The sequence below is a fragment of the Puntigrus tetrazona genome, chromosome 21, assembly GCF_018831695.1.
Source record: "Puntigrus tetrazona isolate hp1 chromosome 21, ASM1883169v1, whole genome shotgun sequence".
Classification (NCBI taxonomy): Eukaryota; Metazoa; Chordata; class Actinopteri; order Cypriniformes; family Cyprinidae; genus Puntigrus; species Puntigrus tetrazona.
Window position 1 is genome coordinate 17422382 of NC_056719.1, and position 27805 is coordinate 17450186.

The 27805-nt window shown below is 39.8% G+C and overlaps 1 protein-coding gene across 2 annotated transcripts; it reads left to right on the plus strand.

Moving 5' to 3' along the window:
* Positions 1–99: 99 nt before the first annotated feature.
* Positions 100–27803, plus strand: jade2 (jade family PHD finger 2). Of its 2 annotated transcripts, none has more exons than XM_043220681.1 (12): positions 100–1283; positions 7540–7603; positions 8371–8456; positions 9952–10109; positions 10557–10729; positions 11657–11868; positions 12306–12473; positions 15004–15120; positions 15309–15821; positions 18137–18254; positions 20514–20642; positions 21585–27803. In XM_043220681.1, exons 2-12 carry the CDS (start codon positions 7540–7542, stop codon positions 22298–22300), a joined length of 2454 nt encoding a protein of 817 aa, XP_043076616.1. In that variant the 5' UTR covers positions 100–1283; the 3' UTR covers positions 22301–27803. The 2 variants fall into 2 exon arrangements, with proteins under 2 accessions (XP_043076616.1, XP_043076615.1); XM_043220680.1 differs by lacking the exon at positions 100–1283 and adding an exon at positions 1333–1859.
* The last annotated feature ends 2 nt before the right edge of the window (positions 27804–27805 follow it).

Sequence of the window (27805 nt, forward strand, 5' to 3'; positions counted from 1 at the left end):
TTCTGAAGAACTGCGTGACACTAATGACGCTTTGGTCACAGAAATGAAACAGAAGACAGCTATTTTGGACAGTAAAAACATCACATTATATGCTGTTTATTTATTTTTGGGGGAGCAGAAGAGACTTGTTTCAAAAACATAAAACAGCAATTATTTGTGCAAACACACACACGTTTTAATATTACATATTTTCATGTAAAATACATTTTCCGAACCATATACACACATTCAAGTGAACTGGGGTTTTTAAAAATCTTTAAAAAAAAAAAAGTATTTGCCTGCATGGAGGTGTGGTTTTTCAGTGAGAACCACAACACTGGGGGAAAAAAAGCGCTTTCTTTAATAAAAGCCACTTGAATCTCTTTATATTTGACATTCGTGACCCCGGACCTCAAAAAACCAGCCGTGAAGGTCAATTTTTTTAAAAATGGAGATTTATACCACCCATGAAAGCTGAATAATGCATGATGTGCGGTTTGTTATGATCATAAAAATAGCATAAATACATATAACACTATACTAATTCATAACAAGTGCAGGAAAGTACTTGATTAATTTGTTGTGCTAATTCTATAGTTGCCGAGGTAATAAAACAACTAGAGTAATACAAATTAACCAAGTATATTATACTGTAACACGCTAGTTTGCTGTAATACAGACTGAAGTACGCTACAGTATTTATTGCAGATAATACTACAGCATGCTCATAACATACACAGTATAACTACGGTACGTTCAAAAACACTACACGGTCATTTACTTCAGTAGATCCTGAATCCGAAGGCGCGAAGTTCTTAAGCAACGCATTATAATAATAATAATAATCAGAAATTAAGTTTTGTTAAAGCCCATTTAGGCCAGAGATACCTTAACTTGACGTCTTACGCATTTGGGTATAATCGCAGCAACAAACGAGGACGCTTTCGAGCTCAAGTTCGCGTCGCTTAAGGGTCTAGTTATTGTTTTGTCGGAATCACACGTGACTCGCTCCCTCGCGAGAAACTTTACACGTGTTCGTGTTCTAAACATCGAGCGTCACGCGTCGAAAGTCGCTCGCTCGAGCGAGCGGGAGAGGGGGGGAGAAAAAGGTGCCACCGAAGATGTCATATTTGTTGTGTCAAACAGCATTTCCTCCTTCGTGTTTGTTCGTGGCTCCCCCCATCGGATTCACTGTAAAATGGTCGATTATTTTCGCGAACCGCCCCGTTCACTCATTCGAGGAGAGCAGCCGCCGACTTTCTTCTTCACGCTCGCTTCTTGATGGACATTTTCAAACTTGACAGGTAACGCCGAGCGCCCTCGCCGCGTTTTTTCCCGCTCCGCCGCGCGCGACGCTCCCGAGCGATAGCGGGGTTTTCTTCGCTCGCCGCTAACGGAAATTTTTTGGTACGTCATTAATATGGCGCCAAAAGAGTTATAAGTGTGAGCTTATGTTGCTCGAGCTCGAGAGATGCCTCACCTCAGCCGGTCTTGTTTACGCAGGCGGTAAAAAAATAATAATAATAATAAAAAATACGGGACGCCACACCTGACAGGAACGAATTTTTTTTAACGCGTGTCGCAATTCGCAAACGCGACGGCTTGACGCGTCGGTGCGCCTCACTTTGCAGGATTCTGAGGGAACGCTTTCCTCAAAAACAATTTCGGGGATGGCGAGCCGAGCAGCGTCGCCGTGATAAGTGCGCGAACGGCGGTTCAGCGAAGTGGACGGATAACGGCGCCGCCGCGGATTCGATCCGCCGACAGTAACTTTTATTTCTGGGCTGTGGAGGGGAAATTCATCTACATGTGCCCGGCCTCAGATGATCCCCCGATTTCTGTGCGTCGAGGACATCCCTCTTGCGCGAAACGCAAATAAGGTAAAGCGAGAGAACGCGTGCCATCTCCTCAGAACGAGGCTATCAAGTTCGGCCGAATTCTGGCAAGTTCTAACGGAGACCGATGCGATTGCGAACCCGTCTTGTTCGTGCCCTGCCTGTCGTTATTGATAAACTCTTCCGCGCGACTGTTAACGTCGGTTCCTTCGGGGAGCTTGGCGACGCCGGCAAAGTTATTCTGAAAGTGCGGCGCGCCGAGCCCGAGCGCGGATCGCTCGCCCGAGCTCAAAGTCGGGGGTTTGTTTTAGTGACATGCTAAGTTATGAGCGCTGAGTGGCCTAGCATGCTTGGGGTTCACAAACACCCTGCGGGTCATCTGCCACGCCCCCTACAGTCTGCTGCTGCTCACGGCACGCTGGGGCGTGACGTCACGCGGGGAGGCGTGGCTGCGCTCGGGGGGGCGGGAAATTGGCGGAATTGCGTTTACTAGTCTAGTTTGCGGTTAACCAATCGCTTGCTGACCTAGTTGGTTAGTTGACATCACTTGTCACGCTGTAGATCGTTGCACCCCCATATGAAAGAGCACTAGTGTTTTTGAAGCATTCTAGTACTGTATATCTTGTAGTATTTACTATAGCGAGTATAGTATACTAGTGTAATCTCCTATAGTTGTACAGTATTGGGTAAAGTAATCCGTTTGTATTACTCTAGTTGTTATATTAACACACAGCACAAATTAATCAAGTACAGTACAGCACTTACTGTAAATTACTATAGTATTTTTTTTTTTAACGTGGGCTGGCATCAGTGCTCACTAGATCACTAACTAATCTCATTTAAGATGCGTGATAAAATTGTAGTTCGTAACGTAATCCATTATGTCGCACATTTTAGGTAATATAATCCGAGTGCTTGATTACTTTTAGATGCTAACTTGATTTAACTGAGATGATGATTTCGTGCCATGTTGATATAAAAATGCAATGAGAGACTAAATGTGTTGCGCTTGCAGTTATTAGCAACACAAAGTGCATTATCTAAAGGTTTCCCAAACTTTGTGAGTTTGCTGAAAAGCTAATAAGAGTGTTATAAAAGTGCAAAATAATTTTCAATAACAACAATCAAGATAAAACGCGTCACGTGACCATTAACCGATACCAGAGAACCACGAACATGCAAATGTGTTGCTTAATTATTAGCTTGTTCTCAGGGGGACTTCAAGTAAATATGCTCAAGTAAACACACTTCGGCGCGAACCTTTCAAAGCAGCAGATCTGTTTTTAATCTCTTTCCCAGTCTCTCTGAACTCGTCTCTGAGCTCCACAGGTTTTGCTCCGATATGCGTTTTAGCTCTCAGACTTGAGGGCTGTGTGCTTTTTCCAAGTCTTCGCCTTTCAGCTGAATTCGCCACAGATTGACTTAAACTCAAAGGCCTGGTTTCACAGACAGGGCTCAGCCTAAGCCAGGATTAGGCCGTAGTTCAATTAGGACATTAAAGTCATTTTTTTTTTATAAACGTGCCTTAGAAGAAAAAAGCACATCTAAAATCGATATCGAAATGCTTCTGAGCTAAATTGCAAGAGTCGTCATTTCAGTTTCTTATTTTAAATAAAAGTATAGTCTGTTAATTTTGCTTCGTCATGTATGGAGAGTAGACAGTTAAGTGATTTAACAGCATAACAAAATAATTAAAAACACTTCTGCTGTTAAATAAGAGAATCTAAAAATGCTAATAAAAATAGATCAAATGTAGGGCAGTTTAGCTAACTCCATTGTAAAAAAAAAAAAAATTGTTTTTATTTGAGCCATATAGTGTAATTTTACACCGCTAGACGCAGAAAAGCACTAAATTCCTTGGGTTCTCAGCTGTGCAAATTTTAATGTTAGCAATATTGAATCTCGCCGTGCGGCTGCATCAGGATGAAGTGTGTTTGTCACCCGCCGTGTGATTGGTGGAGGAGGAGGCGAGGCGGTCACATGGTCACGGTGTGTGTTTCTGGTGTGAGGGGGTTATTCATGAATGAAGCCGTGCCTGTGGGAGCTCTCTGATGTTCCCGTCACCCGTAACACACAGGCAGCAGAAGGGATGCGTGCGGCCCCGAGTCCTCCTCACAGACCTGTTCACATCCAGACAGATGACGCTTTGATTTGAATCGCCGCTTGTGGGATTAGTAAAGTGGTTAACTTTATTAATGAAGCAGAAACGGAGTACGCTTTACCGTGCCTTCAAGAAGTATTCACTCCCCTTCCTTTCGCCACATTTATCTGATAGCTTTATTTTTCTCTCTTTCGCGCGTCTGCAATCCACACCGCGTAACGGCAAAGCGAAAAATAGATTTGTGATCATTTTATGAAGAAAATGCAAAGAAATATTTGCGTTGCTGTGGCATATTTAAATTCTCCTGGTGGTCTTTGAGAAGTTTCTACACTTTATTTATTTTTTTTAATTATTATTATTATTATTATTATTTTTTTTTTTTTCATGCATTTCATTTTTTTTCTGAATACCGTTTTAATGGTTTAATTACATTTCAATAATCAAAAGGCATGTCTAATTAACTAAATTCTTGAAACACGACGTGTTTTTTAACAGCGACATTAAGCCAGAAAGTCATTTTTATTTTATTTATTTATTTTCAGATTTTTTTTTTTGTTATAATTAAATAAAAACATCAAAATACTGTAGTAAGTAGATGAGGGTTGGGGAACGCTGATCCTGGAGGGCCGGGGTCCTGCAGGGTTTAGTTAATCAAGGTCTTCGGGATGCAGTTAGGTATTTTTTTCCCAGGGTCGGAGCTAAACTCTGCAGGAAAGTGTCCCTCCAGGATCGACGTTCCCCTCCCATGAATTAGATAAATGCATAAAAAAAAGTAGGATTTCTCTATTGTTTTTCTTTTGCAGCAAACAAAGTGCTGCACCACTGAGCTCTATTGTTAAAATCGGAAAACAAACCAGATATTCTGAGTTTATAATTGCTTCTGCTTATGTTATTCAGCGCATACTGCACAAAATTAAGTTAAGCATTCCTGCCAGCTTCTTCGAGTCAAACCGAACTTAGTTTTTTCTTTGCTGATGTTGTGGTGAAGAGCGTCTCACGTCGTGTATTTGAGGATGGTCTTCTCTAATGGCGTGTAAACAGGTGCGGCGTCCGGTTCTGATACGGCTACGCTCCTCGGGTCTGCGAGCATCTCTCTCTCCTGTTCACGTGTTCCTAAAATAGCAGCATTGGCTGTAGTGTGCAGGAGAGAACAGCTGAAGATGTCTCTCTCTCCTTGGGGGACTGCAGTCTATTCTGTCTCTCTCTCGCCCAGAATTCTCCCGTTCACATGCGCTTTCTCTGCGGACGCATCCAGCTTCGCTCGCACGGCGCTAGCTCGTGATGCAGAGCCGTCCCATGCTTTCTTTCACTCAGTAGTACACAGGGCCTGATTATGTTTCGTAAAAAGTAGGCGATATATCTTAGAAATCAACCGATTATATGGCTGTTTGGGGGCAGATACTAAAAATGATATATATCGGCCGATATTCTTTGTAAATATTATAGTACTGTATGTAAGATAAAGCATGCAGTCTACATGAACAGAATATATAGGCCTGTATATAAACACATTTTTAGCAATGATAACTTAGAGGATCAAACGCTTATAACGTGACAAAAATAATAAATGGAGGCAGTGTATTTAACAGTTTATTTTGTCCAAAATGAGTCTGACATCGGTGCACTTACTAATACTAATAATACTAATACTAAACTGTACTTCACCTATTATAAAAACACTAATAGAACAATATATAGATATATTAAATGTAAACAGTAAGCTGCTGCATGTCCAGCAGCGGCAGCTTTATGCAGGAAGTACAGCTTTTTCTAAACGTAAAAACCCCTAAAACGAGTAAATAACAATTCTTCGTGGTTTAATTGAACTTGCAGGTTTGCGTTTCAGTAGGCTTTTTGCAGCTTACTAATCATTCATATTTAATGCTCACTAGTCTATATCACGATGTGATTTAAGTGTGCTGAACAGTTTTTTAATTTTATTCATCAAAAATGAAATTCCACGTTAAATTCCTTTTTTTATGACTGGATTCTGTGCTTTTTGCATCGAGCCAATCGTAGGGCTCCACTGATGTAGGAAACGAAGATGGGCGCATTGTTTGTTTACTTTGAGTCTCAATCATCATTCAACAGACTCAAGACAGTAGCAAACAATGGACAAAGTAATTACAATGTTTAGATGTTAAAAGAAGTGGCAGGACATCTGTGGCATCTTCACAGACACCGATATATCTGCAACGGGCTGATATCGGCCCCAAAAAAGTGTTTATTCACACACACAACTGTATGAAAATCTCATTGTGAAACAAATGCTTTCTCTAGTTGGCACCCTATTATTGCAACGTCTTTTTCCCAAGATAGCAGGCCGGAGTTTTCTCCTGTGATGCCTTAAGAGTTTGGGGAGCACCTGATAAGAGATCAGAGACCGTTGCTTCACCCAGAATCTCTCCAGACACTTTAGATTCACAGCTCTGTGTCGATGCTGCTCCTCTTTAGTTCACCTCACTCCCTTTCTACGGGGTTTAGGTCAGAGGACTGGGAGGGCCGGGGCTAAAGCTTCATTTTGTGTTGATTTGGATGCTTGTTTTCGATTATCCTCCCAGTGGAAGGAGCTGGTGAGGTTCCAGTCAGACGACCGAATACGCTGGAGGTTTTTTTTCCAAACCCTCCTGAACGATACGTGATGATGTGGAGCTGTTTTTATTAATTTTTCTGACACGAGACTCAGCTAATCTACACAGCCCTCCAGCTGTGGTCCTTGGAGAGCCTTTCTCCAATTCTCAATGCCTTAGCTTTTGTCTTGAAACAGCTTTCTGATCCGTGAAGCTCAACAGTCTTTATTGTTTGGTTTTACACTTTGTGATGGACGATTAAGAAAATTTGGCCTTTGTTTCATTTATATTTGTAATCCTTTGGAACAGGAAGTCAGAGACGGACAATTTCATGCTCTTAGTCTCCTAGGTATGCTAAAAAATGTAAATATAAATAAGAGATATTTTACTAGAATTTCCAGAGATTGGCAAAAACTAGACAGCATACATTTGTGTATATACACACACACACACACACATTTTAGAGATTTCACGGCTTCAATATTTGATCACTATTTATGATAATAGCTGCTTGGTTGCAGTGACACTAATAGTTCTTATTTCTGCCGGGAATGCAAAAAAAAGGAATGCAAACCTGGTCAACTTACTCTACTAACCCTAAACTACCATAGCAGTCTAGTCTGAGAGTTAGTAGACATGTAGTTGCAAATGAAGGAGAATTAGTAGTCGCTTACAGTTACTTTATAGTTAGCAGAATGTCTAAAGTGGACTAGCAAAATAAGTAATCTTTCTCCTCGTTTTTGGGTAAACTGTCTTTAATATCGAAATAATATTGCAGTTAGATTATTGCCCCAATGTGGAGCAGCATGGGTGAATGGTGTCGCTTGTAAACTGTAGATGAGGGCTGAGAGGCGACAGGAAGAGACCGGCATAAAAGGGAAAAGCCCCGTTTTATGGCCACACAAATCTGCCAGCGGCAGGCGAAGTGTTTCCTCCCCTGTCTGTGACACGCTGAATGCAGCAGGCCTGCCCGTACTTTCACACCGAGCCTCCAGCATGCGTTTCTGCCATCTTTTCAGAGTCTGATAGTTGTTCCTCCCTTCTTTGCTGACAGATGGAGAGTGAGATGAAGAGGAGGAAATACTCCACCAGCAGCAACGACTCTGACACCACCGACAGTGAGTGATAAACACCGCTTCCCGGCGCTGCGTAACGTCTCTGTAGATAAAGATCAAATAAAGCAAAGTAGTAAACAGTGAAAATATGCAGCTCACGCTCTAGGAAGACCCCGATTGAGAAAACATGTGAACCAGTGCGCATTATGATATTTGGACAAAATGCAAGATGAAACTAGATCTCTGCAGCAGGATAGCACACTACTTATTGTGCATAGAATTACAGAAACGTGCCACAATGAGGATGATCGAGAGATAAACGTTCGTCAGAATCCCGATGATCGTATTTGAAACTCACTGATTTGTCAGAAAAATGACGCCTGGGTAATCGAGCAAAGCCCAAAATTCAATTGCTAACAGAAATTCTTACGTTTACTAATAATGGCCAAGTGGATTGTGATAAAAGGCTTTAAACTAATCAATCTGGCAACAGAAGACTTGTAGTAGATTGAACTGCAAGTAAAAAAGCAACAACACATATACATATATATATATATATATATATATATATATATATATATATATATATATATATATATATATATATATATATATATAAATATATATATATATATATATATAAATAAAAGTATTACTTTTTTTTTTCATAAGTGGAAATAATATCTTCAGCTGTTTATCTAGGATTATTATCTAAGTGCATTTGTTTTTATATCTTGTTCACCCCTCAATTTTGCTGAAATCATTTGCTTCCCTAGAGGTTTGGAGGAAGGTGAGGACGAGGAAATGATTTGGTGTTCAATCTCTTGCAGGTCATGTGACCACCTGGTCACGGTCTTCAAAAACCACAGGGACCAGCAGCACGTGGGTACGCCATGAGCAGAAGAAACCGTCTGAGGTGAGAAACAGTCATATTAACTGCTGATTTTCTCATTAATGTCGGCATTTTCAGGAAGAAATGAGAATGGATTAATCAGCTGGGTGAATGTTGGATGCTCAAACGTTCTGGTCCGGATGTGTCTGGAGCCGTTTTCACTGGAGAAACAATTAGAAAAGACAAAGTCTGCAATGCTTCACATTAACTTCAATACAATCAATACAGCATTCGTGAGTGATATTCAAGAAATGGCGCTCTTGCTTGTGTTGCTTAGCTATATCATATCAAAAATATAAACTAAACCCATACAGGGATGATTTGTTCTTTCCTAACTTGAAATAGAGCGACGTTCAAACTGTTCCGGTGGGCCTCTTCCCGCAGTTAATGATTTTTAATTAGTTTTATGCACGTACTCGTGCAGCTCGCACATCATTAAAACAACAGGGACGGTATTATTGTAGATCAATAGCTGATGAGATGGAGTGCAATTATTTGTGTGCCACTTTTCACAATTCGTGACAGTAATGTCCACATTTAGCAGTTTGGTTAGTTTAGAAGTTGACGACGATATAAACATTTAAGCCATTAAGAATATCTTCTATATTGTGTGATTTATGCGATCGGGATTCTTTGTGATGGCTTGGCTTTCTAGCGGGAACGAGGAAATCCATTTTTAAAATATTATGTTACTCCCTTTGAAAGTAACTAGCTGTGTTACTTTTTGTGGAAAGTAGCGTTGCATTACTTTTGCATCACGTTTAGCCATTGCATGAAGAATAGCACGCAGGAGAAGGAAATTCAACACTCCTCTGCAATAAAAGAGAAAGAAACCCAAATGTTACGTTTGTCTAATGCCGTTTTTGCTTAGCATGGTTGAATTGGATCATTGAAGCTCAGCAGCAAAGACATTGGTTCATAAAATGGGATTTTTGGAAGAATACTGTGTGTGTTTTTGTGCAGTGAGCTGATTGAACGCACATTCCTATTTGGTCTAGATCTACAGTAAGATCGTGTTCAGACACAACGCCCCGCACGCACTTGATTTCTCTCAACATGGCAACCCCAGAGCTGTCAGCCGGTACACGAGAAACAAAGGGTTGTTACTTATTTGTAAATGTGAAAAGCAAAGCGTTATTTTTCTAGTTGCCGGAGCGAGAGCGATCTGATTGCATTGCTTGTGTGACTCGTAACGCTTTAACCTCAACACTGAAGATGTCTAAATATTAAACGTCTCATTTAAAACCGCATTTGCATTGTGCTTAAGGAGCCGACTTTTCTCAAACCGCTAGACGCTCACATACCCTTAGGTTTTTTTCCTGTCAAGTCACCCACTCAGGGATGTTAACATAAAAGCAGTCATTTGTACGATTGTCTTCTGTGGTGACACCTTAGTGTGTTTTTTCATTTGAAATACTTAGCTTTCTGCTTTCTAAAGCATAGCAAAATACATAGATAATGTGACCAGGGTGAGAAGGCTGCTTTCTTGTTGAGTTTTGCCGGTGTTGTGTTCTTTCAGGTGTTTCGGACCGATTTTATTACAGCCATGAAGTTGCCTGATTCAGCACAACTGAGCCCAGAGGAGTTTTATTTCCTGTCCGACCCCTGGAGGCAGGAATGGGAGAAGGGTGTTCAGGTGCCAGCCAATGTGGAAGCCATTCCCGAGCCTGTAGTCAGGTGAGATTCACACGCTAAACCACAGACTGAGGCGTAGTAGTCGTGCAATAAGGGAAAATGCGTCCAATGACATGCAGTGTTGAACCATAAGATGCGACCCTGGAGCCCAAAACCAGAAAAGTAGCATAAAGTTGTAGCCACAGCCAACAATACATTTTTATTTGATGCCTTTGTTTTAGTAGCTGCCGTCTGCCATGATGTGTATTGAATATGCACTTATTAATATACTATATACAGTTATTCATGTAATTATTGCAGTGCTTCATTTACAATATCGGTTCACTGTAACAAGACATTTTTACATGAATTGAGAGAAAGAGCCGTACGATCAGAAAACATGACAAATGTTTTTCATTAAGCTGAAAAATTCCTTTGAGTATTTGATGCGTGAAAAATTAGTTTTGTGGTCATTCAGGTGTGTGTGTGTGTTTTTTTTTTTTTCCCCAGGATGCTTCCGGAGGTCAATCGAATCCCATTCTTTTCACCGATCCAAACCAGGGGTCAGTCAGAGTTTGGCTTTGGAGAGTCACATGGTCTCACCGAGCCACTGAGTTCTTACAATCTGGACGATCTGGACGTGACCTGGCTTGAACTGGTTAATGCTGAATTCAGGCAACTGGGTAAGATCGGCTGTCTGAATCCTGTTTAATTATTCAAGTTTGTTATAGCAAACAGGTATAGCAAACGAAACAGGATTTTTAAAATTATTATTTTGTAATATTATTTTGTTGAGCTATCTGTTATTTTTGTATCATTAAGATACGTTTTTTTTGCTTTTTCCCTTTTCAGTAATTAAGCTTGGATGTGAATGTAATTTCTATCATGTTTGAGCAGAAGTTAACAGGTTCAAGTCTTCTTTGCTGTGCTAAAGTAGGGCCCTATAAAATGCATTTCATTTTTTTTTTGTTCGTTTCCGATTTAACATTTTCTGAACTCTGTTTCAATGGTTTAATTAAATTGTAGTATTTATAATTTTTAGTTATTTATTTTTTATTTTATTTTTTTGTATTTATTTATTTATTTTATTTATCGCTGAATGAAATATTTTTCTTCTCAAAAATTTGTACACATGTATTTATTTTATTTCTTTATTTAACAAAATTCCAAATTTTCCATGTATTTTTTCGGGATTCCATTCCGATGGTTTAATTAAATTTTAGTGATCACAGACACACATCATTTTCTTTGACATTAAACATAACATTTAAACTAAATAAGAAGTAGTGGTAGTAGTAAGACGTGTATTCTTCTGTACGGTAGCAATTTAGTAAATGGACATAAAGTGACTCTTCTATAGACGTTCATGTATTTTTGTTCTTTTTTGAGAAGACAGACATTAAAATAGTTTTTTGCAGTTTAATATTTAAAGAGATTAGTCCATGTTGTCTTTTTAAAAATCAAGTGTACTGATTTTTTTAATTGTACCAAATTCAACAAATTCCATGGCGTTCTGCGTTATACAGTAATCAAGCTAAACAGAAATCATAGAGCCCTGCTGTTGAGGCAGGAACCCATAAATCTGAGGCGCTTTCCTTTGTGCGTCTCAGCACTTCCAGAGCTGGACGAGCTGACCATGGAGCAGGTGGTGGTGGAGCTGGAGAGCAGGTGTCAGCAGAACATGCAGCAGGCCATCGAGACCGAGGAGGGTCTGGGCATCGAATACGACGAGGACGTGGTTTGTGACGTGTGCCGCTCACCCGAGGGCGAGGACGGCAACGAGATGGTTTTCTGCGACAAGTGCAACGTTTGCGTGCATCAGGTATTCAGTCCAAATAGTTCATTCAATGCAACATAATGCAATCCAGTCCAGGTCTATGCGCCGTAAGATCCGATGCTGAATAGGGATTGTGTTTTAATAGTGTGCACCCTTACTTTTCAAAGAAGAATCTGTAGATAGAGAAAAGTTCTCTGTGCATGTTTTTTTGAGGTATCTAACTTAATTTCCAAGACTTAAATGCATAGTAAATGTTTATTATGCTGTTATATTATGATTATGCATTCAGTGGCATGAAATGGTGTTAAAATGACAATATCGTCGCTTATCGCAGTTATTTATGGGGCAGTATATTGCAAAACAAAAAGTCGATATCATGACAGGCACCCGTTCACTGAAATTAATAGAGTGTCAACGGAAACGGATTATTAGTGAAGTTGATTGCTTGTGTTGACAGAAAGCATGTTGTGTTGCTCCTGCAGGCGTGTTACGGGATCCTGAAGGTGCCGCAGGGGAACTGGTTGTGCCGAACCTGTGCCCTCGGAGTGCAGCCCAAATGTCTGCTTTGTCCCCGGAGAGGAGGAGCTCTGAAACCCACGCGCAGTGGAACCAAGTGGGTCCACGTCAGCTGTGCCTTATGGATCCCCGAGGTATCAATTTCTGGAAATATCAGCTTTACAAAAATGTCCTGCTTCTGTCCAAAGATGATGATGATGATAGATACTTCATTCGTCCCAGTGGGAAATTCACACAATCCAGCAGCATCCCCAGATGAGGGCAATAGAGCATGCAATAAATACACAGAAAAATAATACAATTAAATTTAGCAGTAAAAGAGTACATTTACAAAGTCTTGTTTTTTAAACTTGCTTTAAAGCAACTCATATAATTGGGCTGTTCGTCCGATTTATATGAACACTGGAAATCAAATATTTTAAACTTTTAAAATATTGCATTGTTGTAATGCATTGCAGCTTTAAAAGGAACATAACAGCTGGAAGCATCAGCGCTTTAAAAATCTCAATCCTTAATTATAATAAGGAAAAAAAGATTTTTTGCACAATTTTTTTTTTTTGCTTTTTATATATATATATATATATATATATATATAATAGACACAGCATACTTTTTCCTGTAGAAATGCATTATTTTCCACTGTAAGCTGATTTATGCTTTCCGTGCATGCATCAAAATTATCAAAATGAAATTCATTGGTTATTATTTCCTTGAAATGAATTTGCAACTAATTTTGCCTAATAAAAATGCAATAAAGCAGTAAAAGCGCAAAGGAAGTCATGTCCTAAACACTACAGAACTCTTTCACACTTATTCATCGGCAAGGCGCTCTGCCTTTGACAGAGGAAGCTTGTAATTAGCATGCAATAATGGGTGAATTCTAATTGAAATATTTCCTCAGCTCTCTGCATGTCTCGCGCCGTGACTGAAAGGAAAGCTTTTCAGCCGGAAATCTGAAGTTGTTCGGTCAGGTGGAGGGCAAGATGTTTTTGTAAAGGAGCTCCCTGTTTCACGTGCAGAAAGGCTGCTGAATATTTCAGTCAAAGGAGGACAAAAGCAGAATTGACAGGAAGAGGAGGATTCAAAGAGGGAATTTTGAAAAGCCTGGTCAAAATGGGTATTCCAGTAGCGTTTAGAGAAGCTGAAGAGTGAGGCGGGAACAATGGCGCAATGACAGGGATGTAGAGAGCCACAAAAGCGAGTGAAAGGAAATCGCGTAAAGGGCCAATGAATAAAACCGAACCGAGCGCGTAAGCTGCTGAGGAGCTCCGCCCCGCTCCCTTTAATTTAATCTCCAACACTTTTGGGCGAAATACTGTACGGTGACTCCTTGACGGGCTTCTCCAGACTCGCCTGTGTTTGAAGAAGTCAATTTGAAGCTAACGTACAGCTGGAGACTCTGCTTTAGATCACTCGTACTTCTGCTATGAAAATAAGTGTCCTAGTTTACTAGGTGTCTTTTCTTTTCTTTCAGATTAAACCAGTAAAATCCTAATATACACTGTAACCCAATCCAACTACGTTGAGTTAGTTTACATTTTAGTGTGTCTATTGCTAGCATATTGTCTCTTTATTAGTATTCATAAAACACATTATGTCTTATTCTGCATGAGCATATTTTGGATCACTCAGTACCTAAACTTAACAGATACCTTACTATTAATATGTGGCAGATTAGGAGTTTTTTCAGGGAAAAGTAAAGCATGGCCACTCTTGGTATTATTAATAATAATACACTAGTTCTATATGTTAAGTAATAATATAATTTTTTTAAATTCTGCAATATTACCTGACCCTTCAGTGAGTAAATCAGACCCATAGACCAACTAAACAGTTTTTGTACTTTTATTTATTTACTTTATTTTTTTTTACTTTGTTACTGATTCCTTTGCCATGTTTTTTAAACTTTTAATATTAAATATTAAAAAGAAAATGCCAAAAATTGTAAAATGGACAACAAAAGCATGCGCACACACACATCAGTGACTCCAACATATACTGATTTAAAAAAATATCTATAAAAAACTAAACTAAATTATATTGTAGGAATTTTTTTTTTGCAGAAAAGTTGCATTATTTATTATTATTAATTTTTTTCCCAATTAACAGGTTTTTATCATTAAATTTTTAGTCATTGCACACAATGTTTTTTTTACCTTGTATGCATTTAAATATTTGTTATAACTATAGCTAGTGACGAAAATGTTTAATGTTTAGTTCAAGAACTTTTGTAAGAATAATTTAAGTAAATAATTTAATAATTTAAGTTTATTCATATTATTTATATTGCATTCTATATAGCACTATGAAAAAAATCTAACTCTGAATTGCAACTAAAATTAAAGTTAACAATGAGTAACAAAAAAGAACAAGCTATAGCACAAACAAATGCTTAGTTGTTGGTTTTTTTAATATTCAGCTACATAATTACTACAGAAACTGTAAAATAACACTGGATATTCTTCACTGTATAAATAAACATTAATGACAAAGACAGCAGCAGGTTTACTTGGGTCGCTGTCTCTTTAAGACGTTATGTGCAAATCTAATAAACCGTTACACCTGAGTTTAGTCTCTCAACTGTTTACATTCACCAAATAGCCTGTTTACCATCTGTGTTCGATTGTAAATGTTCTGACTTGTGCGGCTTTCGTGTTATCAAAGGTGAGCATCGGCTGCCCTGAGAAGATGGAGCCCATCACTAAAGTATCCCACATCCCGGCCAGTCGCTGGGCCTTGTCCTGCGGCCTGTGTCGTGAACACACGGGCACATGCATACAGGTGAGTGCTGCTTTTCAACACTTGACACGTTTAAACTGGGCTGATCCAATGCAATTTGGCCTTGAAAAACCGGCCCGAAGGTAAGCTGGGTCGCCTGAACCCGGATAGCAACCTGCGTGATGCACATTTAATCCAGTTTTTTAAATTGCGTGCAGCGGCTCCCTAAACATGCCCTTTCGCTCACGCAGTGCTCCATGCCGTCCTGCATCGTGGCCTTCCACGTGACCTGTGCGTTCGACCACGGCCTGGAGATGTGCACCACTCTGGCGGAGAACGACGAGGTGCGCTTCAAATCGTACTGTCTGGAGCACAGCAGCGTCTCGCGCTCGAGCGGCGGCGGCGGTGCGGACAGAGCCGAAGCGCGGCACGCCGCTCCCGATCCGCCGGGGACCCACTTGGACCGTTCGAAGCAGGATCAGGCGGAACAGGAGAAAGCCAGCCAGCGCAAGCAGAAGCTGCAGGAGCTTGAAGATGAGTTCTACAGATTCGTGGACCCCAAGGAAGTCGCGGAAAGCCTTTCTCTGCCAGACGCTCACGTGGACTTCCTCTATCAGTACTGGAAGCTGCGACGAAAGGCCAACTTCAACCAGCCGCTGGTGGCCCTCAAAAGGGACGAGGTGGACAATCTTGCCCAGCAGGAGCAGGACGTCTTGTATCGCCGTCTGAAGCTCTTCACTCATTTGCGTCAAGATCTCGAGAGGGTGAGTATCGCTGCATCTGTCAAGCTCTCTCAGTATGACGGTTTTAAACGGATGATTGTGGAGAAACGGAGTTAAAATGATGTGTAGAGTCTATTTAAAAGTCGTGGTCAATCATGTTTCCAATCTGCCTCTTAAACGTCCGTCGGTCGTTAAAAATTAGTGAACGGATCTGGTTTGAATCTGCAGCAATCCGTGGCAAGCATTTTTACAGGAAAGGATGTTGAGCATTGGGGGAAAAACTGTCCGTTTAATAATTTTTATTAAAATGTTCAATATGTTATTATGGCATCGAAAGCAATTCACAAAAGTCATTTTATGTCCATAGAAAGCACGTTTGGCAAGTTCAACAAGTTCAAATACGTTTTTGGAGAACAAAATGTCAAAAATTTGGTTGAAAGTAATGTTAATGTGGTCATGCAGGGTAACACAATATTTACATAAACATTCGAACAACATGATTATTCTGACTCGTACATAATAATATATATAAAATAATATAATTTTTTTTGTAATATAAGAGCTTACAGACAAATGGGTAAAACCTAGGATAGCGTCAAATGAAAAAAGAAATTATTTGGGGTGAAAGTAGTTCATCTTTTAATGTGTCATAAATTGATTTTTGTTGTAAATACAGCAAAATAATAAATTAGGGAAAAATGTGTGACTTATTTTTTTTTGACTAAATTGCATGTAATTGAATTGCAGTGTTTTTTCGGAATATGCATGTGTTTATTTAAAATACATTGTAATGTATGCCCCATGCAGCTTTTGCAGTGGTTTCAAGTTGGCCATTCACTTTTGCACTTAGTTTAAAAATTACTACACTATTGACAAAAGACAATGGAACTTTTATCTAAACGTTTATTCGGTTGCTGGGGTTTTTTTCGTTGCTGAGATGGAGATGAGAAATGACCTACAAGGGACAATGATTTTCTATTGATAATGTGCCTTGTATGACGTTATAAAGGTTAAAGTTAAGTTAAAATTCTTTCGATTTCATACAAATATGGTCTTCATCCTGAGCTGTGATGTCAAAGACAACCATCCATCCAACCAACCAGTTATTCCATCCGTTCGATCATTCTGTCGATCCCTCCATCCAACCATCATCCAAATTTTCCATTCATCCATTCTGTTCAACTGTCCCATCCATCATCCATCCATCAATCAATCTTTTCATATTTCAGTTCATCCGTCTGTCCTTCAGTCCATCCATCCATCCATCCTTCCTTCCATCCTTGAGTTAAAACATTCATCCATCCATCCATCCATCCATCCATCAATCAATCTTTTCATATTTCAGTTCATCCGTCTGTCCTTCCTTCCATCCTTCAGTTAAAACATTTATCCATCTGTCCATTCCTTCCATCATCCATCCGTCCATCCATCCTTCTTTCCATCCTTTAGTTAAAACATTCATCTATCCGTTCATCCATCCATCCATCCATCCATCAATCAATCTTTTCAGTTCATCCGTCTGTCCATCCATCCATCCTTCCTTCCATCCTTCAGTTTAAACATTTATCCATCTGTCCATTCCTTCCATCATCCATCCATCCATCCTTCAGTTAAAACATTCATCCATTCATCCATCATCCATCCATCAATCAATCTTTTCATATTTTAGTTCATCTGTCTGTCCTTCAGTCCATCCATCCATCCTTCCATCCTTCAGTTAAAACATTCATCCATCTGTCATTCCTTCCTCCATCCATCATCCATCCGTCCATCCGTCCATGTATGTCTGTTCATTCACCCATCCATCATTTTTTAATTCAGTTGTTCTTACAGTCCTTCCATATATTCCATACCATCCATCCATCCATCCATCCATCCATCCAGTCATTCTTCCCATCCCTCCATCTGTGATCACACCCTCCTGGTGTTTCAGCAGTCCCTGTAATCTCACCTCATCATAAACCGAAGGATTCTGGTCCAGTAATTCTGTCCCTTGTGAATCGTACTACATCTTACAGCACTGGAGATTAAATGCTTTCATGGAGCATCAGCACTCTGAAACACTGACATGGTGCGCACACACACACACACACACACACGTTGGTATTTGTGGTTTGTGTTATTGCCCTACATCTAAATCTACCCCTTACAGGAAACTTTATGCACTTCTACATTTTCAAAAAACACAATTTTTAGTATGAAAAGTACAAAATCAGTCTGTATTTTGGGTTGACTTTTAATCTGGCCCTGAAATGTGATGAATGGATGTTTTACATCCTAGCCCTGCTCCGAAACATAACCCCTAGCCATAGTGATATCAGTTTGCAATTTAAATGTAAACGTGTGTTTTCTTTCAGGTCAGAAACCTGTGCTACATGGTCACACGCAGAGAGAAGATCAAACACTCTTTATGCAACCTGCAGGAGAAGATCTTTAGCTTGCAGATTCAGCTCTTAGAGAAGAACCTGGTTGGAGGTAAGGAAACTCTCTGCAACAATCTCTTGCGTTTTATTTTGCCATTTTGATCGGTGCCAGCTTCTACTCTTGGCATCTGATCAAAGCAGGCAATGCCCCAAAGTGTAGTTCATTTACAGCATTAGCCAAGAATAGGGTATACAAATTAAAAATGCAAACCATTGGTCAGGAAAGAATATGCTCAGAATTGTTGCTCAGTTTCATTTTCTGTTCTTTGTCTACGATGTTTGCAGCCTTTTAACAGATAGCATAAATATATATATATATATATATATATATATATATATATATATATATATATATATATATATATATATATATATATATATATATGTATATATATGTATATATATATATATATATATATATATGTATATGTATATATGTATATGTATATATATATATATATATATATATATATATATATATATGTATATGTATATATATATGTGTATATATATATATATGTGTGTATAAGTGTGTGTGTGTGTATATATATATATTTTTATATATATGTGTGTATATGTGTGTGTGTGTGTGTGTGTATATATATTTATATATATATATATATATATGTGTGTATATAATATATATTTGTGTGTATATATATATATATATGTGTGTATATATATATATATATATATATATATATATATATATATATATGTGTATATATATCTCCAAATTGAACAGTTTTGAAATAGTCCACAAGGAATTCGTAAAATCACGATTGGATAAAGAAAAAACTAAAATCTTTTCTCAATATCTAAGTTTGATAAGAAGTGTTTGCAAACAAGATGGGAAATGATTTGAATTGTGATTTTATTACATACAGTTGGTTTCTCAAACGAATCTAATAGCTCTCATTTTGAATGCTTAAAACAAAAAAAAAGAGCGCTCTGCATTCATGAGAGTGCCTTATGGTTTTGTTTCGCCGCTGACCCGTTTTTTCACACACTGCTGTATGAAGCAGCGGCGTTCGGCCGGGTCCCTCGATGCCGTGTTCATTATTCCTGAATCTCTGACTCAGCACTTCTCTCTACTCGCTGGCTTTCTGTCATCTGCTGTTAAGACCCATATTTATTCTGTCTTCCAAAAAAAACCCGCACAGACTGGCACGCGGCCGACAGGCCTGCTAGCCTCATCAGCACGGTCCTCGACCCTCAACAAGAACGCTGAAGGTTAATCTATACGTTATTTGCCATACGCAAGATACACTACAATCAAAAAAACCTCTTGATATCACATCTGGGCCACTATGCACGCTCACTATATAGTGACGCACATGATATTAAGCGGTGATTGCAGCCTCATCATACGATCTGTTTTCATTACAGATCATGTAATTTATTAAATAAAAAAAATACAGCTGATCTTTATTGTTAGACTCGATTTGAAGCCAGTAATGAAATGGACGAATTAAGATGAAATTGACAGCTCGTAATATAGATCCTGCAAAGATGATCAACGCTCTGTGGTTTCAAAACATAATGCAGTGCTGTGCAACGATGAGTGAGAGATGAGCAAACAAACAAGATGTCTGGGTAATCAATTAAAGCCAAGCTGCTTTAAAAAGTGCTTACCTTCAAATATTGCATGTAGTGATTGTGGCTGTGGCTGTCTCTGACGACAGAATTGTTCCCCCACAAAATGACAGTAAAATCTGCATTTACCTGCGTTAATTATTTCTCGCTATTTTTCAATAAGAATGTGCTCTTTCTGTAACAGTGCACTAAAATAAGTACCTAAAACAACACACATACAGCAATGTATTTCAGAGTATTCATTATGAATAATTCAAGAGATAATTTTTCACTTTCCTTGAAATGTTGACATTTAAATTAATAGATTAAATCATTTAATTTGTCTAATCAACGAACCATTTTGTGGACTTGAGTAAAATTGACTGAAATAATAATTTGCATAATAATTTGCAATAAATCTCAAATTTAAAGTATGCTTTCAAATGAAATGCACTTGTTTGTTTTTTTGGAATAAACAATAAATGCAGTACACGGGAGCCGCTTGGTTTAGATTTGTCGTGCGCCCTCTTGTGGACTGTTAAAAATCTCGTGTGTGCAGATCTTTTTGATCCGAATCCGGTGATAGAGGAGGGAAACATTCAAAATAAGAGTTTCAGGACGGCTTTGAGAAACGGCGAATATGATTTAAAATATTTGGAATATTTGAATTGAGAGCTGTAAGATGTTTAGTTGCTCATTTTAAGTATTTTGCATGATCTTTTTTTGTGCTTTGTAGAAAAAACTCGGAGAGGGGAGAAGATTCATCGCAATGGAGTCAGGGAACGAATGAAAGAAAGAAGGAAGAGTAGTCCAGAAAAGAAAGACAAGTGGAGATCAGATGAGCACTCTGTGTTCACACAGCTGGGTAAGTTGGCTTTCGTGCACAGATCTGCCAAAAAAGACTTGTTCTCCGAGATGAGTAGAAAGTTACTGTTAAAAGTAATTAAAAAAAAAAAGTAGATAATTGCATTACTTTTTATGCAAATTAATGCATTAAATGACTTTTGCAGTGCTTCTTGCCAGCTGGACTGGGCTTGTTTTTTTTGGTTTTTTTTTGGTAATAACAAAAAGCCACAAAGTTAGAGCTGTTAAGGCCCTTTTACACCAAAAGTGATATGAATGATCCTCGGGATGAAGGAAGCGCCTCTAAACACAGCGATGGCAAATACACACATCTGACTGACTGCTTAAAACATCGACATCCGAAACAAGAGTTCTCAGTAGAACGCCCGCATTTCTGCTGTTTCTGCAGCGCCATCTGCTGAATGCATTCGTTTTTTTTTTATCAGAGTGTGAGCATGCCTCTTTAACTATTATTTATTATTTCTATTACTTATTATTCAGGTTTTTAGAACGCATTTTTTAAAATGATTTTGTTATCATCCGGTTAAAATGCACAACAGAGCTGTATGCCGTTATGATCGGATGATAACAAAAGTATTTAAAAAAAAAAAAAATGCATTCTAAAAACCAGAATAATAATTATTCACAGTTTTGAAGTGCCATCAGTTTTTGAAATTAACAGCTGCGGTGGGTAACTCTGTCAAATCCTACGACTGTGGAACATATTTTCTCCTCGTTCTGTGACAAAAAAAAGCTACAAAAAGCATTTGACTGGTATGGCGGCGTAAAAAGGTTATAATGAACTCTTTTGTCGGACAGGTTTGAAAATGCGAATACAGGGGAAGTTTAGCTTTAGGCTTTTTAATTGAAGCACGTTTAGCTTAGCTAGTTAACGTAAGGCCGTGTAATTCTCGGATGCTCTTATACTCTCTCATACCAATGTTAAAATGCATCTCTCCCGCAGGTTTCTCCAAATCCTTCCCGCTGGACGGCTCTCTGTTCGACAGCTGGCTGGCTCAGTCCGTTCACATCACGGCAGATAACATGCTGAGCCAGTGGTCTCTGTCCAGAGAGACGCGCGACCCGTCGGTGAGCCTCCTGTCGGACCAGCTCCTGCAGGGCGAGGAGAGCCTGCTCAGCCTCATGATGGACCACTCCATCAAGTCCACCTGGAAGACGCCTCAGCTGGGCCGCAAGCCGAGGGGAGCGCCGCGGAGCCGCAGGAAATCCGTCTCGCTCCCGAGAATCAGCTCCGCCGTCAAGGGCAAGGCCTGGCCCAAGCGAGGAGAGAGGGCGCGCCACGTTCACCATCATCACACCCGCAGCAGCGACGGCAGACCGGACCCTCTGCAGCCCGCCATTTCCAAGATGGACTCGTGCCACATCTCGGAAGAGCGCGGATTCGCGGCGGATACGGAGAGCGGCAAGCGCTCGCAAATGGCCCTGCGCCTGCGTCTAGCGAGACAGGGCAAGTCTCGCTCTAAGAGCGACTCGACGGAGACCTCGCTTCCCAACAGCACTGGGAACAACACCTCCACACCCGACACTGAAACGGACGGCTATTTCTCTGACGCCGAGCAGAGTGACAGTGAATTGCGCTCCTTCAGCCGGAAGCTGCGCTTGCCCCAACTGCATGCTGGGAAGGAGGAGGTGGTGCGGCGAAGCGTGCTCGCCTCCTAAAAGCATTTTGGGATGCCCGTCTTTCTCCCGTTTCTAGACCTACAGATGTAATGGGGTGCGTTCTGTTCTCGCTTCATGTGTCAGAGTGCACTACCAGACAAATGTTTCTGAAAGACGTTCATCAGGCCTGCATTTATTTGATTCAAAGCAAAACAGTAAAAACCAGTAAAAATGTCAAAGATTTTTTTACTTATTAAAATAACTTTTCTATTTGAGTACGTTTTATAATGTCATTTATTCTTGTGATTTCAAAGCATCATTACTCCAGTCAATTATTCTAATATTCGGATTTGCAGCTGGAAAAAAATTATTATTATTATTTTAGAAATGTTTTATTTTATGGTGAAAACGGCTGAGTTTAATTCGTTCTGGTTTCTTTGAGGAATAGAAAGTTCATGAGAACAGCATTTTATCTAAAATAGAAATCTTTTGTAAAATTATAAATGTCTTTATCATCAATTTTTTAAAATTTAACGCATCCTTGCTAAATAAAAGTATTACGCAAAACACAAAAAAACTCTGATAAATGCTGATCTTTTGGATTTCTTGAAAACAGTTTACTTTCTAATATTAAATATCCAGAAATATTTCTAATCTGAGTCTTAGAACGCTTTCTGAAGGTTCATGTGACGCTGAAGACTTGAGTAATGATGCTGAAAATTCAGCTTTGATCACTGTTTAAAAAAATATTTGTGTAGAAAGCGGTTATTTTAAAGAGTTAGAAATATTCACAATAGTACTGCTGTATTTTGTATCAAATCAATGCGGGCCTGGTGAGCAGAAGAGAAATCTTTTAAAATCTTGCTGTTCAAAAACTTTTAACTGGTAGTGTATATTAGTCTGTCGCCTACATTTATGCAACTGTAACCATTTGTGCTTGAAACAGCAAGAAACGAAAAAGTCTACATGAACACTGTTGAATGCGTCCTCTGGAAAGCAATAGGATCTGTCCTGCAACGGGGACGATGACGTGGGCATTATGACGTCTGTTCAGGTTGTGTTCGCTTTATATGAATACGTCTGTCGTGTGTCTCCAGAGGATGCGGCTGCTTTTAAAACGATGTACAGAGAAAATATGACAAAAATAAGCACAACTAGCCGTCGGGGAATGTAGCACACATGTACCTGTCGCATCCACCGCCTCATTCGCTTTTACAGAGACTACCGGAATCACACAGACGTCCACGCAGTGGACAGACCCGCTCCTGTCACGGGTGAATCTCACGAACACCGAGCCTGCTGTAGGAGGCGTGCGACAAGCACATTTTTCACGTTCGGTCAGTCAATCTTGAGTGGTCCGAAGTCGTAAAGTCGGTCGCTTCTAGTTTTCCGAGTGGTTACCTCGGTCTTATTGGCATCGCAAAACGCCGGTTTTGTACTTAACCACGATGGGCATCTTTGTGTCATGGCGCACAACACATTTTGGGTCGCTTCTGGAAGCCTCAGTAACTGTTTTTTTTCCTTTTTACATTCATAGCAGCATGCTGAGTAAAATAGTACCCAATTTTCTGATATTTGCCATTCTGGGCGTCTTGCCATTTTCATTTTATTAAAATGAATGGCTATATTTTAAGAATGCTTTGACGTATCGTTATCAAAATTGGTGTGTGTCTTCAGCACCATGCCCCGAAGGTCCTCAAGACGTTTCGGGGCAGTACCCGCCTTTCAGCCACGAAATTATTGCCCCTCATTCTGCCTCTTTTGTGCTTGGCCCCTTAATTGCTGCTTGCAGCTATATTTACATTTGGACTTAAATATTAAGTCTAAGGAATGTTCGCGAATCTCGAAATGTGCGTTCGAGAAATGTTTTTGTTTCAAGGAGCTTCAGCAACAGCTTACGGTGATTTTCTGAGCCAGGATACTGAGGTTTCCATAAACGTCTGTATGACTCCAGATTTGTGCGGCATTATTAAAAACGACGAGCACTGTGGTTAAAGAAGGGTGAAAAATGGTGGTTTTGCGATAACAATAAATGGAGATGATCATTATCAGAAAAAGTTAAAATGGTCAATTAACTCCATTGGACCACTTGGGATGTTTTTAGTTGCAACTAATTATAATGTGTAGAATTTTGGGGATTTTTGTGAGATTCACTCTGATATCTGGCATTTTCCTTTCCACTCGTTTCGGTTCATTTTTTCAGAAAGAACCGTTGTTGTTCTCCATTTAAAGCGTGCCTTCTGTAGCCCCCCCCAAAATCAAACGAATAATCAGCATGATTTAACCGTTTTAATACAACAATGGCAATCAGAAACGAAACCTGCTTGGTCCGAAAGCTTGTATGTAAATGTCGAGGTTGTAGAGATTCTAGGTGCCTAGAAAACAGCATTGACCCAACAATGCTAAAATCATCAAACCTGCTTTAGCAAAGTGCTGTTCATCTACAACTTCCGTCAGTCGAATTGGATTCGCACTTACAAAGTGTCCTCAGGCTTTGCTAATGTTTTCCCTCTGATTGTGACGTCTAACGAATCAACCCATGGTGTTTATCTCAGGGTTATAGAGAAGAAGTGATTGCAATCATCTGAGAAGCTTAAACCTGTACATTCACGAACGACAAGTGTTTCTTTGCCAAAACATCACGTTTTGAGACCATCGTCTCGCAGTGTATTGATGAAGCACTTAGTTTCTTTTCTTTTATTTTGTATGATGATGCCAAAGAAAAGCAAGTCAGCATATGCTCCGAAGTGGATGTAAACTTTGTGTCTGGATCTTCTAAAGATCTCAGCCTGCACTGATGTCCACCCGTACACTCCTGGACTGCATCATCAATCGAGCATCGTCCTCATCTGCGATCACACACACACGTGAGCTCCAGCGATGCTCTGTCCAGAAACGTTTCCTCTACGAGACAAAAGCATCTGATATGTAGCGTACGTGATGCGTGTCAGTGAGCGAAGGGTTAAGTTCACCCAACCCCAGTTCAATATTCAGTCTTGTGTCGTTCCAACCCTGATTCGCACCGAAAGGGTCCAAAACGGACAAAAACGTAGTCCGCGCGCTACATTCCGAGTCTTCTGGTGTCTTAAGATGCTCCGCCCAAATTAAAGCATCTATTTAGCGAAAACCTTCCCCAGTCACACCAGTTATAAGTTTGCGAATAGCATCGTAACCAAAGGACTTTTCATCAGAAGACTAAAATACACGGCACACAAATCGCTGTCATCTTGCGTTGCGCCGAAGAGTCGCTGGGGTTTGGAACGATGCCGCGGTGGATGAACGAGGGCTGAATTGCTTCACTCCTTCACTGGCTCAAACCGCGACGGCCGTCTGCTGTATCCGTACAGACCACAGACGGCAACCTGTACAGATTTCATGTATCTTAGCTGCTTTAATAGGGACTAATCATAGCGCTGGTCATTTGCCGTTCTCTGGTTCAGTATGCACCCGACGCAAACATGGAATACTGTGCCTTTAGTGACCTAGTTTCAGCCTCCTGCAAGAGTTCACGCTTCTTTATCATGCTTCGTTGCCGTTTGTGTACCGAAACTATAACATATACTCTACGTAATCTCTGTAAATGTTCAGCTTCTGTGCAATCATTTTCCTCCCACGGCGAGTAGATCTCGACACTCGTATGTTGTTAGTGAATCGTCTGCTTGAACGACAAAGAGTAACTAGTCTTGGCATTTGGTTATTCTTTGGTGTCCGCTGTTGACTTTCCCGGGGAAGGCTGAATAGCTGGACCTCATTAAGACCAACAAGGGGTGTGCGATACGAACATCATATTTCGATGTTTTCCGGGGGTTTTGTGTGGCATTTATGTAGTTACACACACTGTTCAGTGCAGCTCGGAGGTGGCATGAATGCATTTACACTTACTCTGCCATTTACAAATGCAGTGTCCTAACCCTACAAGCGAACTGACGCAACTAAAATCGATCAAATTTCACAGCCAATCAGAAGCACGTGTGGGCGGAGCCTCTGCAAGCACACTGCACTCCCAATGAAATGAACGCTTCTAGTCTAATTCATAAATATTAAACTTTCACTTGTCACTGGCATGTCTGATTGGGACAAAAAAGTTTACACCGACAATACATTTTTAATGTTTTAAAAATAACATTTGGGATGAATAAATATTACAAATATAACAAGACTTTCAGTATGAAAGTAAAACCACCAGTAGGTGGCAGCAAGTCACTTCTCTTAATGAGGGAGTCATTGAATCATTCACTTAAACGATTCGTTCGAAAACTAAGATTCGCAACAAAGGGCTCACAATGTTTTTGCTGTGGCTTTGTCCGAAACCACTCTTAATTGTCTTTTTTACTATCAAATGTATGTAAGATCGGTATCACACTCGCAACTGTGTTGATATTTGAGGAAAACAGTACTTACAGTCTGCTCGTGTGACGGTTATAGGTATAAAAGCTCTTGAATTCATGCGGTTGAATCGTGTGCCGAGACATTTCTGTCGGGTTTTTGCGAAGCGAGTGCCGTGCAGCAACTCTCTCATAGCTAAAACAGCATTTATTATACTAATATTCTATGAGACGCACATCGCACACCCCTAAGACCCAGCTTTTTAAGGGCGGAGTGGTCCGTTTAAGCAAACTCAATCCATTGAGGAAGTGAATGTACCATTGGGCCGACGACGGGCCATTCGTTGGTTTTCTAATGGAACTTACTAGTGAAGAAAAGTCCTATTTCATCCCCAGAAATAAAACGAAACCAATTTGTTGGACCGTTTCCTCTTTTTTCGCGTTCATGAAGATGTCTGGACATCTTATTATTATTATTATTATCAAAGTCGGCACGAATAGGATTCATTGCAGAAAGTGCTTTTACTTTTAAGGGTTTCTTTAATGGTTTTTTTGGTGAAGTGTGACCCTCACATGATTCGCCCGGTTATGCTTCAGTGTTGTCGTTCACTTCCGAGAAAGATCTCTCTCGCTTTGTCCAGCTGCAGCTTTTGCGGTCATATCAAAGTCCAGACTCTCCCGTCTCGTTTACTATGCAGTGTACTTTCCCCGCAAGCCCCCGTCGCTCTCTCTTGAAAGAGTAAATGAGGCGCAGGAGAGGCCAAGCACTTGTAGTCCATTAAGAATCACGCGTGTCCTGTAAATCTATCGACATCTTCCTCTCGACGCGCTTAGGATACGATGATATGAATGTTGCAGGAGTTTATCTTTCTATGTTCTTTGTTTCAAAGAATGTTGTGCCATTTGTTAATAGCAGAGAAAACTATTGAACATATAATTAGAAAGAAAAAAAAAGAAGAGCTATTTTAAATTATTTTTGGCTTTTTTTTTTTGCGATATTTATTTTCTTGTATTGGAAATCTTTATAGAAGGAAAAAAGACAAGTATTTTTCATCAGTGCAAAAACCTATTTTTTCCTTTTTGTACATTTTCCATGTTAAGCAGTCTTTAGAGCAATATAATGTTCATGTGACTGTATGTGCATGCTGTTTGTGATGCCTTAATAACAGCTCCCGTCCCATCATCAGCGCTCGGCTGTGGTCGACCAGTGCAGTCAATAAAGCTGTGCTTTCTGTCTACA